The 13,686-nt window shown below is 32.4% G+C and overlaps 3 protein-coding genes across 7 annotated transcripts; 2 read left to right on the top strand and 1 right to left on the bottom strand.

Moving 5' to 3' along the window:
• Positions 1-893: 893 nt before the first annotated feature.
• Positions 894-4,957, bottom strand: LOC143178836 (uncharacterized). 4 transcript variants are annotated; one of them, XM_076377711.1, is made up of 10 exons: positions 4,710-4,957; positions 4,157-4,222; positions 3,419-3,586; positions 3,183-3,345; positions 2,867-2,938; positions 2,584-2,703; positions 2,294-2,398; positions 1,308-1,613; positions 1,134-1,226; positions 894-1,034 (listed from the first exon to the last, which is right to left on the bottom strand). In XM_076377711.1, exons 1-10 carry the CDS (start codon positions 4,787-4,789, stop codon positions 924-926), a joined length of 1,284 nt encoding a protein of 427 aa, XP_076233826.1. In that variant the 5' UTR covers positions 4,790-4,957; the 3' UTR covers positions 894-923. The 4 variants fall into 4 exon arrangements, with proteins under 4 accessions (XP_076233826.1, XP_076233829.1, XP_076233827.1 ...); XM_076377714.1 differs by lacking the exon at positions 2,294-2,398; XM_076377712.1 differs by lacking the exon at positions 2,867-2,938.
• Positions 4,958-6,056: 1,099 nt separating this feature from the next.
• On the top strand, positions 6,057-10,643 carry Smid (nuclear valosin-containing protein-like smid). 2 transcript variants are annotated; one of them, XM_076378579.1, is made up of 11 exons: positions 6,057-6,370; positions 7,009-7,227; positions 7,297-7,551; positions 7,683-8,000; positions 8,074-8,293; positions 8,521-8,803; positions 8,880-9,330; positions 9,435-9,602; positions 9,725-10,051; positions 10,130-10,354; positions 10,443-10,643. In XM_076378579.1, exons 1-11 carry the CDS (start codon positions 6,194-6,196, stop codon positions 10,566-10,568), a joined length of 2,769 nt encoding a protein of 922 aa, XP_076234694.1. In that variant the 5' UTR covers positions 6,057-6,193; the 3' UTR covers positions 10,569-10,643. The 2 variants fall into 2 exon arrangements, with proteins under 2 accessions (XP_076234694.1, XP_076234695.1); XM_076378580.1 differs by lacking the exon at positions 6,057-6,370 and having other exon boundaries at positions 7,174-7,279; positions 7,357-7,551.
• Positions 10,644-11,191: 548 nt separating this feature from the next.
• Positions 11,192-13,627, top strand: Srp68 (signal recognition particle 68). Its single transcript, XM_076377654.1, has 3 exons — positions 11,192-11,404; positions 11,738-12,075; positions 12,164-13,627. The coding sequence occupies exons 1-3, from the start codon at positions 11,311-11,313 to the stop codon at positions 13,457-13,459; spliced, it is 1,728 nt and encodes a 575-aa protein (XP_076233769.1). The 5' UTR covers positions 11,192-11,310; the 3' UTR covers positions 13,460-13,627.
• Positions 13,628-13,686: the final 59 nt, after the last annotated feature.

The raw sequence follows: 13,686 nt of genomic DNA, 5'->3' as shown, positions 1-13,686 counted from the left end.
TAAGAGTGATTCACAAATTCGTTCACGTAGAGTTTATTAAATTCATATGTTCAAATTATTAATATTAAGCAAACTCTACAAGAGTTAAATGTAACAGAAATTAAGCACATAAGAAAAGGAAATACATCACAGTAGTTTTTACACTTTGCTAATGTTATAAATAGATGTGAACAAATTTATGAAACACTGTATTTATATATTTTATATATATATATTTCTTTTTAAGAAACTTAACAAAACTGCGTTGTTTCTTATAAGTTATGCAATGATTATCTCAATAATGCTAGGAATTTCTCGAAACACATTTCTAGACGAATTCTTTCATTTCGAGATAATGTTAAGGTAATTTACAACTCACTTTATAAATTATACGTCCAAGTACCTTTTGCCGATTGAATATAGCGAAGAGGGACCATTGTATTTCGAATATCAGGACTTTTTGATCTTCTCATACAATCTTGGCTCAAAACTCTGCATCCTGGACTCAACGTAAGACCACTGTAACCACCACGAGGAATACTATCGCTACTTGCCACTCTCCTAACATCATTGGCTTTTCTTTCTTCACTGCTATTGCCAACGGACATCAAATTATCCGGCACAGAGTCCCTCAATTTATACGCGCCTTGATTGTTTCCAAAATATCTCGGACTTGGATCAATTGATACATTTTTTGGACTTCGCATCGACGTGGTTTCCATGTGTCCGTTACGACGAATTTGACGTTTTTCACTATCGTCAGCTGAATGCCGATCGCATGTATAATGCTCTACGTTACAATTTGCATCATTATCAATACACTGACAAGAAATTATTGTACTATCGAGAGAATCCGAGAATTCTGGACTTGGAATCGATGAAGCACTGCCCATATGAGTGAAGGCAACCGTCCCCTGAGGGTTTTGGGGACGGTGTCAGAAACATCATTCTTCCAATTCATCCATTCGATTTCTAACAGCCATTTCTACCACTTCCAAACTTGGATAATCAAGCTCTTTAACTAAGCACAACACAGCTGATAATATATTGGAGTTCTAAAATCAAAGTATAAATTACTTTTAATTCATTCTTTGATTGTATATATAGTAATGATTCGATTGAGGGTTGTACACAATAATGGTTAAAATACATACCCTTGTAACTGGCCTTCTGTGATAGTGAAATTGTGGTCTACATTTTTCCTTATCAGAGTGTCTCACCCATCCAGGTACTTGATTAGATTCTTCCTATAGTATTAAACAATTGTTCAAATGTTATTCAATTCAAAGTTTTAAATTAATATTAGTAATAGTAAGTTCAATTCTGACCCTTTCAACATTATGGTGAACTGGCATTCGTCTAGGTTGAGGTGGTTGTTGATGTTGTTCTTCATAATCTGACTTTATTCTACTCCGTTCTTCGTGTTCTTCGTACTCCGATTTTATTCTATTGTCATAGTCATAATTATTTCTATCTGTCCGTCTATCATCTATGGATTCACTCAAAGCATATTGTGTTCGTGGTGTTTGCGCGTATGTACGTTGCGATGCATCATTGTTGCTATATTCCGAATAAGTTCGTCTTTCGTCGTAATCCCCATTATGCCTTGAAACTGCTGGTCGTTCGTCATATTCCTAAAAAATATTTAAGTATCTTGAACTTTCTCCAGCATTACTTGAAAAGCAGCGATAATGTTCACATTTATATCTAATCATTAGACTGTGGATATTTATGTAGTTACACATTTTATATAAATGATAGATGAATAGATATGTTACATATTTTAGAAAAAAATGGCAGAAAATCTTGATTACAATTCACATTGCATAAATATCTGCAGCCTACTAATCGTGTTAATATTAATGTTATAAAAATGATTTATTTGTGACTAATGATTAACTCATTTTTACACCTTATCAATAATTTTAATACTTGGATCATGGTAAATGTTATAATAAAATGTAACATGTCAAGGACAGTTTACCAGGAATTATATATTTAATTATCTTGTTTAAACCTTTGATATTAAAAGCAATATCAACAAAATAATTAAATATTCTATTTCTGGTGAATCATCCTGTATGTACATGTTATACATCAGAATATTAATTGAATATATTTGTGTATACACATATATAGATAATTTCCATTTCTTCTATTTATTTATTTCTTTTTATTTTCCAAGAAAATTTTTAGATGTAATAATTAATATCAATTATATCAAATGTAACTAATGAGCATGATTACTATCAAGGGTAATGCTACAAACAAATTACTATTTTGCACAAACAATGTGCAATTTTATAAAATGTACCTTGATCATTTCGACAGTGTTAGTAGTCATAGTTTCATTGACGCTGCGTGACTCTGTACGCACAGTGTCATCTTTGCTGTGATTCTTTGACTGTCCATTCTGTAGCTGTCAATGTATGATTGCAGGTAAAGGGAGCAACAATATAATCAAATTTATTGATTAAGGATTAATTTAGTTAAATGTTTTTCTTAGCAATCGCTAAGTGAAACAGTTAATATATTCCTAAGTTTAGCGTAAAAATAAAAGCAATTTTAAAAGCTTAACACAGAATATGCACATAATTGATTTACCTCATAAGTATACTGATTGTTTTGTGAATAACGATGAGACGGCGATCCATTATAGTTCGCATTTCTTCGATCTGTTTCATGATACTCTTCCTGAGCATGTTGTATTTCTTCAAAACTTCTCTGAAAGTTATTAGTATAAATACATATTATTTTATTGTAAAAATATACTATAAATGTATCAATATAGTAATGTAACAAATAAGCATAACTTAGATAATGACATTACTTTATAAGAGTGATAAAGAATTACGATAAATGATATTAAATGCAACAGCTAAATTACCTGATCACTTGAGGAACTATATCTCCGATGACGTATTACTTCAGTCTCTTCGATATATTCTGTAGTAATATCCTAATTGCGTAAATGTTACTTAAATGTTAGAATGCATGTTAAACGCGTATTAAAATGATAAAATATTTTTCAAATATGCATTTTAGTTGCATTAAATTTAGTATTACATTAATAAATTAAAAATACAATGCATGTATTATTAACGTAATTAAATTAAAATTTTAATTAAAATGCTATGAACTAAAATAATGAAAAATGCTTTATATAAATACATTAAATAATATTATCTTGTCAATAATCTTACTTCTGGACTGACTGTATCAGACTGTGGTGGAGATGCATCCATATCAAGAGGATGAATCAAAATATGACCCCTTGTTAATGCAGTTTGCACTTCTTCAGGTGACACTACTTTATCATCAAGTTTCTGCAAATTTGGTAAAGCCCTCAAAACTGTTAACCGATATCTGTAAAGAAAATAATTTATTAATGTTCTTCCTAAATAAATCAGCATCAATTTATCAATATGCTGTATAATACCCTTCTTTTTCTGCACAAGGATTTTCACCAAGCCATAAGTTCCGTAAATTAGGTAATCCTTGAAGATAACAAACTTCATTTAAGTCTTTAATATTGTTTTTTCTTACAAACAAATCTTGTAAGCTTAGACAATATTGGAAGTCGGCAAGAGTATTAATATTGTTAACACTGGAAACAAATAAAAGTAATTTTAAAATAAGGATTATTATTTACAATATGTAAATTTTTAAAATTTCCTATTTTTTAAATGATTTCCTAACAAAATGTCTTCTTTTTATAGTGAAACATTATGCACATTTATTTCCATAAAATTAATTTCATGTTTCTCCCATGGCAGTGAAATATATTATAATGAATTCGAAATGTGGGTAGAACAACTTCTGAAGTTGTGGGTTGTGCCTGTGATCTTGAGTTTTATGTAAACCTATCCATACTAGGAAATCATTAGAGTTTCTGTGACATGAACAACTTTGAATGACTTAGATCATAGCTATGAGTAATACAATTCTTATTATTATATTTTAATATTACTTATGATTAAACTGTTGAACTATAAGCATTGATGAATAATTTAAATATGCAAAAAAGTAAAGAATGCATATAATATACAAAAATATATAAAATATAAAATGTAAAATACATATTATAATATTTAGAAGTTGAAACAAATTTTTACATGGCTTTCAGAACTTGAAAATATAATTTTAATAATATAAAACATAAGGATAAATTACTTACCTTAAGGATAATACTTCTACATTTTTCATTTTTCTTAAAATGCTTACATCAGTTAATTCCGAGCCCCTATATTAACAATTTAAAAACATATAATATATAACAAACATACTATACAATTATTTTAACATTTATAAGAAATTAACACATAACAATACTTCATACTAAAGTCACAGCTGTTTAACATAAAAGAGATCCAATTTTCTCTAAAAGTTTATGCAAAATTATTAATACAAATACAATTTAATGCAATTTTGAATAAAAATCAAATACTTTTACATCCTCTCTAACAAGACGAATACAAGAATACTTTATAACTTTCCCAAAAAGATTAAAGTTAGGAACTATACATACTAACTTTCATTATCACAAAGATCCTTTGTTCACTAAACTATAATAAAACAACAAAAGCCATAAGTTGCAGTTGCATTTACTGTAAGAAATGCTTGAAGCACTGAACTTGTCACTTGAATATTTGGATAAAAAAAACTGTACTGGTAGTGACAGAATACGTAACAGTATCTTTGACATACATAATATCTTTTTAAATACTTACCAACAGTTAAGTTTCTTTACAGTAGAGAAATCGGACATTCGTGTCCGTGCCACGACCATCTCTTCTGTTAATTTCACCATGATGAAGTTTGTGATTCATAAAAAAGAAAATTAATCGAATAAAAGCAACAAGAAGAGGTCTTGTGGATGACAGAAATAATTATAAGAAAAACGCGGATCGGCCCATTACGATGAATTTTTCAACTGCAAATCAAAGACGCAACCAAAACCCATCGCCATGATGGTTTGCCGTCGACTAGTTGAAAAGTGTACATATGCTACGAACTCACGTACGAAGCTTTCACAAAATACGCTTAATCGTTTTCCGCGAAGCACGCATGTGTAATGCACGCTACATGCATACGACCATTAATGCAATAGATATATGATTCGCGTGGTGATTCGATTCATTTCTTTTGTTTTTAAATTCGTTTTGTTCGTTCCAAGAGATTTCAATAAAATTTGAGTCAAATGAAAAGGGAGGAAGCAATGTTGAGCAAAATTTTATTCGAGTAACAAAATAATGGATGCAAGTAACGAATAAAATTTGATTCAACCATTAACATAAATAACTATAATTATTTCATAGATGAATATTTACTCGGAATTATTTAGGTAATGATAGATAACTCACAACTCTATCAACAGGTAATGTTATATACGACTCAATACGTACATACATATATGTGTCTTCTTGTTTTATGCGGGTATTGTATGTGTTATAAAGGGAAAGGTGGACGCAGTTTGTTCTGAAAATTGTATAAAGATATTTTCATGATAAATTAGCGACGGTAGAACCAGGTAAGGCGTTTAAACCATTTACCCGAATTAACAATAAGAAAACTGCTAGTCGTAGAATACTTCTATTCTACGTTTCCCTCTGTAAAAAGAAATTTTTTCCACGTGAAAAGGTCTGTTTATTCTTATTTGTAAATTGAATCGTATTCTGCATAAAATAAAGTAGCAAAGTAAAACGTAATTATGAATTTAAGCACACTCGTGAATAAAAGGGTGTGAATTGTCACGTAGTCATCATCACGTGACAGTTAGCTTGGGTAGGGTGCTGTGGTAAGATTAATCAGAACTTTTGAAGCACCCTGTATCTTGTGCATATACGTGTACTGTTTCATGTGAGATAACTCTGTAAATAATCTAACGTATAAAATGTTGCAATTTATAAATACATTATGACGTATGAGGTGTAACAATGTATGTACTACATATACAATATTTCGTTACAGTTTTATATGTATGATATTATGCATTATATGACGGAGTGTAGAGAAATAATTTTTGTTATATTCCACTCTATATTGTACTTTTTGGTTCTAGCCTTTTCGCGAGGTTGGGGAATTATTTCTGCCTTCGTAGTTCAAGAAACACAGTAGTGAATGAGTGTTGATAGTACGTGATAGCACGTGTGAAAAACTTACATAAAAACAGAAATACAAATCTAATAGCTATTTGATTACCGTAACAGTGTTAATGACTCCTGACATTAAAAAAATGCAGAAGGTTGGGAAATTGAATTCGTCTATTGATATCATTCCATTACAAGGTTCGAGTGGTGATCACAAATCAAAATCTATGAATAATAAACAAGGGATTGAATCAATTAACAAACATTTACGGGATGAGTTATTAATTTCACGTGTACAAATGGTAACATATTTGATTTCTTCTTATTTCAAAACTTTTCGATTAACTGTATACGCAAAGTTGACATATGTACGTATCTTTTGCAATGTGTACTTTGCGCGGTAAATTGACGTTTAAAAGATACTATCTGAACTGAATAAGTTTAAGATATTTACATTTACAGTTACATTTTGCGCATACTTAGAAATGAAACACACATAAAAATTAATACAATATGAAATGGAATTACAATTTGGTGAAGTAAAAATTTATTTAACCTTTGTGTACTGGTTGGGTCAATTTGACCTGAAATTGAGCATTTGTATTAAATAATTTCTTTACAACATACCTGATTCGTGTGAAATTGTACGACTTTTATCAGTATTATTTAAAGAATACGTTTGGTAAAAGAGAATGAATTTGGTCCAGGCTTGTACAATATAGGCATACTTATTGCTTTGACATTAGATAATACAAACTATAGTGGTATCATCAACTGTTCAGCTACATGCATAACACAATACAAGTATTACATGTGAATTGCAAATAAACTAAATTACGATTTGGAATAGCAAGTATTTCAACAGTATACCAGGGTTAAATAGTAACAAATTTTATATGTTTTATATATTTGTAAATAATTAACTCTTTATATCTTTTAGTATATGCATGAGAATGAAAATAAAGTTTACATTGATGTCAATGAAATGGCAGATGCTTTGCAAAGAAAATATCGAGATTATCGCATAAAAAAACGTGGTCCCTTTAGAGCACTAGTACGGAAAGCTTATGATGAACTAACAGAGTTATTTGGAGATAAATACTGTTCTCGTGAATGGTCTGCTTGCGACGATGAGGATGAAGATGAAGTTGACGTAGAAGTATTTACATGAATTTTATTTGAATATTATTTTCAATAGCAAGTGTTACCTGGTATGTATTGCTTTTAGTCAGATCCTCAAAATACTGTGTTGGATGGCATGCTGTTAAAAATGTATAAAACGTCACAGAACAAACAAAATGGAAATTCTAGTGACAAAGAGCTCATAGATATTAGTAGTGATGATGATATGGACAAGGCAGATTCAAATTCTGGTAACAAGAAAAATGAACCTGTACCTGTTGTCAAAAACTTGCAACAAAATCCAGGTCCATCTTCGCATGCAGAAAAACTTGGGCCTCCTAGAGAAGAACAATTGAAAGCAGTAAATTATTAATTTATTTTTATTCTTGTTACATTTATTTGATTTATTATATAGTTTAATAATATGTGCATAATACTATTGAAACTGTATTACATATACAGGCATTATATTATTCAAATTTGTTTTCATAGCCTATTAAAGAAGACAGACAAGTACCAACATCAGCAACAACAGAACATTCTATCAGAAAACGGCAACGCGATAAAGAAACAGAAAGTAATCAATATTTGCACACAAAAAAGGCCAAAGTGATACCTATTTCTGAACCAAAAATCACATTTACCGACATGGGAGGATGTGATAAAGTTCTGAAAGTTGTATGCAAATTACTTGCACATATGAAGCATCCAGAAATTTTTAAACAGCTCGGTATATCACCGCCAAGAGGATTTTTACTTCACGGTCCTCCTGGCTGTGGAAAAACATTATTAGCACACGCAATTGCGGGAGTAAGTAACTGGTTAATTATAAATGACTACATTCTATTTGTTCAATTACTTACTTTTTATTTGTCAAAATTAGGAACTGAATATTCCCATGCTAAAAGTAGCAGCACCTGAACTGGTGGCTGGAGTATCGGGTGAAAGTGAAGCCCGAATTAGAGAGTTATTCGAACAGGCACTTGCAATTTCACCATGTGTAATTTTCTTAGATGAAATTGATGCTGTAGCACCCCACAGAGCTACTGCTCAAAGAGAGATGGAGAGGAGAATTGTTGCACAATTGTTATCATGTTTAGATGGTAAATTATTGTATTAATGAATTATATTGTTCTTTAAGGAGGTACACCACTTCAGAGGTCTAGAAAAATAGTCGTGTAAAGTAATATTTTGACGTTATTTTTTTCTTACTTAAAAATAATAAACTTAACAAAATAATAAGAAAGGATTTCAATTTTTTAAACCGATAAGGTGGTGTACTTCTTTAACTTAATTTCTAAATATAAATAATATTTTTTTGAAATACCAGAACTGAGTTTTAAGGAAAATGGCACTGGAGTATTAGTACTTGGAGCGACAAATCGACCTGATTCGTTGGATCCAGCTTTAAGGAGAGCTGGTCGTTTTGATCATGAAGTATGTCTTGGTATACCAGACAGGGATGCAAGGACAAAAATCTTGTCCGTACATGCAGAGAAAGTTGCACTCGCTCCTAACGTTAGTTTATCTACGATAGCTTCGCTTACACCAGGTTTTGTCGGTGCCGATTTAGTCGCTTTGATCAGAGAAGCAGCTATGGCAGCCGTGGATAGGTAGTATTATTTTACAAATAATTAGAAACTAATTCGATACAATTAATTATATTTTTACTGACTTTATTTTTGTTAGAATACTTGAAGATTTAAATAGATCAGAATCGGACAATAAATCGACAGAAATACAAGATATCAACGAAATTGAGAAGGAATCACAGAATTTTCAAAATTCTGGTAATTTAGACGAAGAAGTAACCATTGAATCGTCTACGTCAAATGAAAATAATGTATCTAAGACAAATAAAACAAGTAATCCCGAAAGTCCACGAAATACAGTAGAAATGGACGTGACACAAGAAAAATCTACTGATTTAGCAGGATTGCTAACTTGGTTACGTAACGATCCACCACTTTCTCCTGAACGATTAGCGAATTTGTGTATTGAACACAGTGATTTTGAAACTGCTCTTCGCGTTATTCAGCCATCAGCCAAAAGGGAAGGTTTCGCGACAGTTCCTGATGTTACATGGGACGATGTTGGTTCTTTACGAGATATTCGAGAGGAATTACAGATGGCTATACTTGTAAATATTTTTATACATTTTAACAAATTTCAATACTTTTTTACGTATCTAGAATATATAACATATTTTTCTTTCTGCTTGTTTTCTTTTGTTTAACATTCCAGGCTCCTATTCGACATTCGGAACATTTTACTGCTTTAGGATTAACAACACCCACCGGAGTATTATTATGTGGTCCACCTGGTTGTGGTAAAACATTATTAGCTAAAGCTATTGCTAATGAAGCTGGTATCAACTTCATTTCTGTCAAAGGACCAGAACTTCTGAATATGGTAATATCCTAACTAGTAATCCCTAAAAAGTATACATTGCATTCCTAATACTGGTTATTGCATTTCGATACTAAGTAGTTACAAGTACAATTATAATACATTATAGGATTTCTCTATTTTAGTACGTTGGTGAGAGCGAAAAAGCTGTCCGACAGTGCTTTATCAGGGCACGGAATTCTGCTCCATGTGTTATATTTTTTGACGAACTGGATGCCTTGTGTCCCAGGCGGTCAGAAGGCGATAGTTCTGCTACTTCGCGTGTTGTTAATCAGATGCTTACTGAAATGGATGGTGTTGAAGGACGACAAGGAGTATTTTTGATGGCTGCAAGTAATAGGCCCGATATTATTGATCCAGCAGTGTTACGACCAGGAAGGTTGGATAAAATTTTATACGTTGATTTGCCTACTGCGTCAGATCGTGTCGATATTTTAAGGGCAGTAACAAAGGTATTCTTTGCATTAACTGATAATATGAAAGTATTTTTAAAGCATTCATTCTTCTAATGAATCAATGCGTGTTTATAGAATGCGACAAAACCAAAATTAGCTGCTGATGTAAATCTTGAGCAGATAGGATACGATAGTAAGTGCGATGGTTATACTGGGGCAGATTTAGCAGCTTTGATTAGAGAAGCAGGAACAGAAGCATTAAGAGAGTTAATGGATATACATTATTCGGGACAGCCAGAAATCTCTATGCGGCATATCGTAGCTGCGTTTGATAAAATAAGACCGTCCGTGCAAGAGAAAGTAAATATTTTTAATGATGCTTAATAAAATGGTACATGTACGATCTAATGTGGAATGCAGTTTGCTAACAACAGATTATTGCTTACAGGATATTAAACATTACGAGAAACTTAAACGATTATATTCAATTAAAAAGAAATCTGATGACACACCTATGGAAACACCGACAGATGCAGTCATAGTAGATGTAGTTATGGAACCTATGGAAACGTGAAATAAAATTCTTCCATTATGAAATACTCTAAAGTTAATAATGTTGAATTTACAATAAGAAGTTCTTATGCCTACACTTTATTTGTATAATTAAAATATTTTAATACGTATTTTATCGTTTGAGAATATAGATTATAACATCAGATTTTGTTTAAAAACAAAAATTATAAATCTATATTTTTATTTCTCTTTTTCAAGTATTAGACGTCTACGATAAAAGAACGTTTCCTTGTTAATTTTTCACGTACATGTATATGCTACCAAATTTTTATAAAACAAAATAAAATTTATGTCGATACATTCCTTTGTAATTCAAATATTTATTCATTTTCGTCGAAAAACCTATAGTTTCATTAAGGCGAAGTTGGTAATTTATTACAGTTCATGATTCCAGAACTGTTCTAAATGAAATATTTCCTGTCTTTTAAGTTAAGCTTGCTCTTTGCTTTGCTTTCATTTACGCAGCCTAGCAGTTTTAAATTTCGCTCCAAAAATTTAAACAAATTATTAAATGGCGGCTATACTAAAGCTATGTTCATATGATAACATAATAGTAATAAAACATTTCTTTAGAGGTCTCCAAATAGAACAATTTTAATTTCAAGAGTGCAATACTATGTGTTGTGCAGTTCATTTCTTTACGACTTTTGCTGGGAGCTGGGAGCTGGGAGTGATAGTTATTTTGTGATTGTTGGGTTCATGGTGAAAAGTTTGGTGAAAATTGTATACGTGGTTGCGGGACGATGGTGGTCGAGGAGAAAATCACAGAATCATTGAAGGAAAATCAAGTGAACGATGTTACGACGCCGAAGGAGCAGAAGACGTACTCGTTGGAAAGTATCCTTTTTTGATAAAACATTACTGTATGTGCCTGGAATTCTGTCAACACCATATGTCATTACCTAACCTTAATTTGTCATATCATGTCTTTAAAATGAAACATATATTTAACTGATCCAAACAACTATGTAAAAACATTTCTGTACACAATTATAATCAATTTCAGTACTTTGCAAATAATTTTTCAGTGATTATGGCAATATTTTATTTATGCTTTTAATGTTTACAGATCACTTTACTTTTACTATGAATAATTTAGTTATTTTATTTTCTCTTTTCCTTGTTTATGGACATTAGTCCATTATATAATACCTTAATAATAAAAAATAGTTTTGAAAATAATAAAAGAGGCGCAGCAGCAACATGGGTTGAGACATGGAGATTATCAAAGGTATCGTGGATATTGCTCCAGAAGGTTAAGACGCCTTAGAAAGGTGTTGAAAGTTCCACAGGGTGATAGACGTCACTTCAAAAGGAAGGATATAACATCTGTGATGGTTAGTGATGATAAATTCTTACAAGTTCCCTTGATGATGGCAGAGCGTGCCTGGAGTTATGCTATGCAATTACGGCAAGAATCAAATACAGAGCCAAGAAAGAAGTTTCATTTAATATCAAGATTAAGGAAAGCAGCTACATATTCTTTACAGTTACAAGAATTAATAGAGGTAAGGTAAACACATAGAGCAATCTCTTTAACTATATTTTCATCTATATAATTTATACCAATAATACTAATAATAATAACTTTCACAGAATGTTAATTGCAACGCGAGAACAAAGTTAGAAGCTCAAGCATATGTGGCCTGGATGCATGGCTCCTTGCATTTTGAGTTACAACTATGGAAAAATGCAATGGAAAATTTAAAGAAAGCTCAAGTAGTGTATGGAAAGCTGGCCTCTGCACTACCAGAATCTGAACAAGTGCTGTACAATGCACGTGTTGAAGAGCTTGCTCCTAGTCTTAGATACTGTGCTTACAACATTGGAGACACTACTGCCATAGATGATTTAATGCAAATGAGAGGTCAGCTTAGCGGCGAGCTGCTGGCCAGCTTAGATTCTTTGATAGCACAAACGCGAGAAAAGCAAGCGAACGTCGAAGAAGTTACATGGCGTGGCAAATCCTGTGGTGTGGTACCACCAAGAGCTGCTGGTCTGTTAATTGCTGACTCAAGACTAAATCAAACATTAGAAAAAGCAACAACGAATCAAGCTAAAATTGATTTACTGGAGGCGCACTTGATAGATTGTAAGGACGCGATCTCAGGCGTACGAGATTTCTTCAAAAACGAGCTCAAAAACAAAGACAACGATAAATTAACGCCACCTCAACATCTAATTACTTACCTACAATACATTAGACTGTCACGTACTCTAGAAAGAAATCTTGCGTTAATAAAAGCCGCAGAGGAATCTGCTAAAGCAAAGCCACAGGACATTGTGAGACTATATGAGGCAGCACTTCATAATCTTGTTGAAATTTCACAGTTGCAAGATGATGAGGAATTTGTGCGCGAACAGGAGGCTAAGACAAAGGGCTACAGAGCATTCAGGTGTTACTACATGGCTCAATCGTTGGCGAATCTTCATAGATGGCGAGAAGCAATGGCTCTGTACCAGAGATCTGCGCAACACGTTAAAGATGCATTTGAATATGAGAAAGTGCTTCCAGAATCATTGAAAGATGCTCTTCAGAAGCTAGAGACGTCCATAGAAGGTGCAAAATACGCGGCACATGCGCATAGCGTGCTTGAAGAAGGACAGGAAGAAGAGCCTGGAACTAACAAGTACTCCAAAACGAAGAAACCTCTGTTCGAACGTTTGTACGAATACAGAGAAGATCCTGCGCTCCTCACGAAACAACCAAATGTTTATAAACTGCCGCCATCTATGCAGCCTATCCCTTGTAAACCATTGTTCTTTGACTTGGCTTTTAATATGGTCGAGTTTCCAGATTTGAGCGACAAACTTGGCGATCAGGCCAAGAAAGCGGGTCAAGCTGGTCTAACGGGATTCGTCAAAGGTCTATGGGGTTGGGGAAATAAATAAAATAAGGATAACACTTAAGTTGGAAGATATTTGGACCTTGGTCAAATTATCGTAACAACTGCGGTAATATTTTTACGGTACTCAAACGCTTTGACTCAATTCGAGTTTTCTCTTATATCAACCAGCAATATTGAGTAACAAAAATAAAGAGATATTATTAATATACGAGATGTTATGTTTAGTAATTCCATTCTCCTCACTTTCTGTAAACTATGCTTATCATATAA

The sequence above is a fragment of the Calliopsis andreniformis genome, chromosome 5 (assembly GCF_051401765.1).
Source record: "Calliopsis andreniformis isolate RMS-2024a chromosome 5, iyCalAndr_principal, whole genome shotgun sequence".
NCBI lineage: Eukaryota > Metazoa > Arthropoda > Insecta > Hymenoptera > Andrenidae > Calliopsis > Calliopsis andreniformis.
The sequence above is the reverse complement of the archived record's forward strand: the minus strand, read 5'-3'. Positions and strand labels throughout refer to the sequence as shown.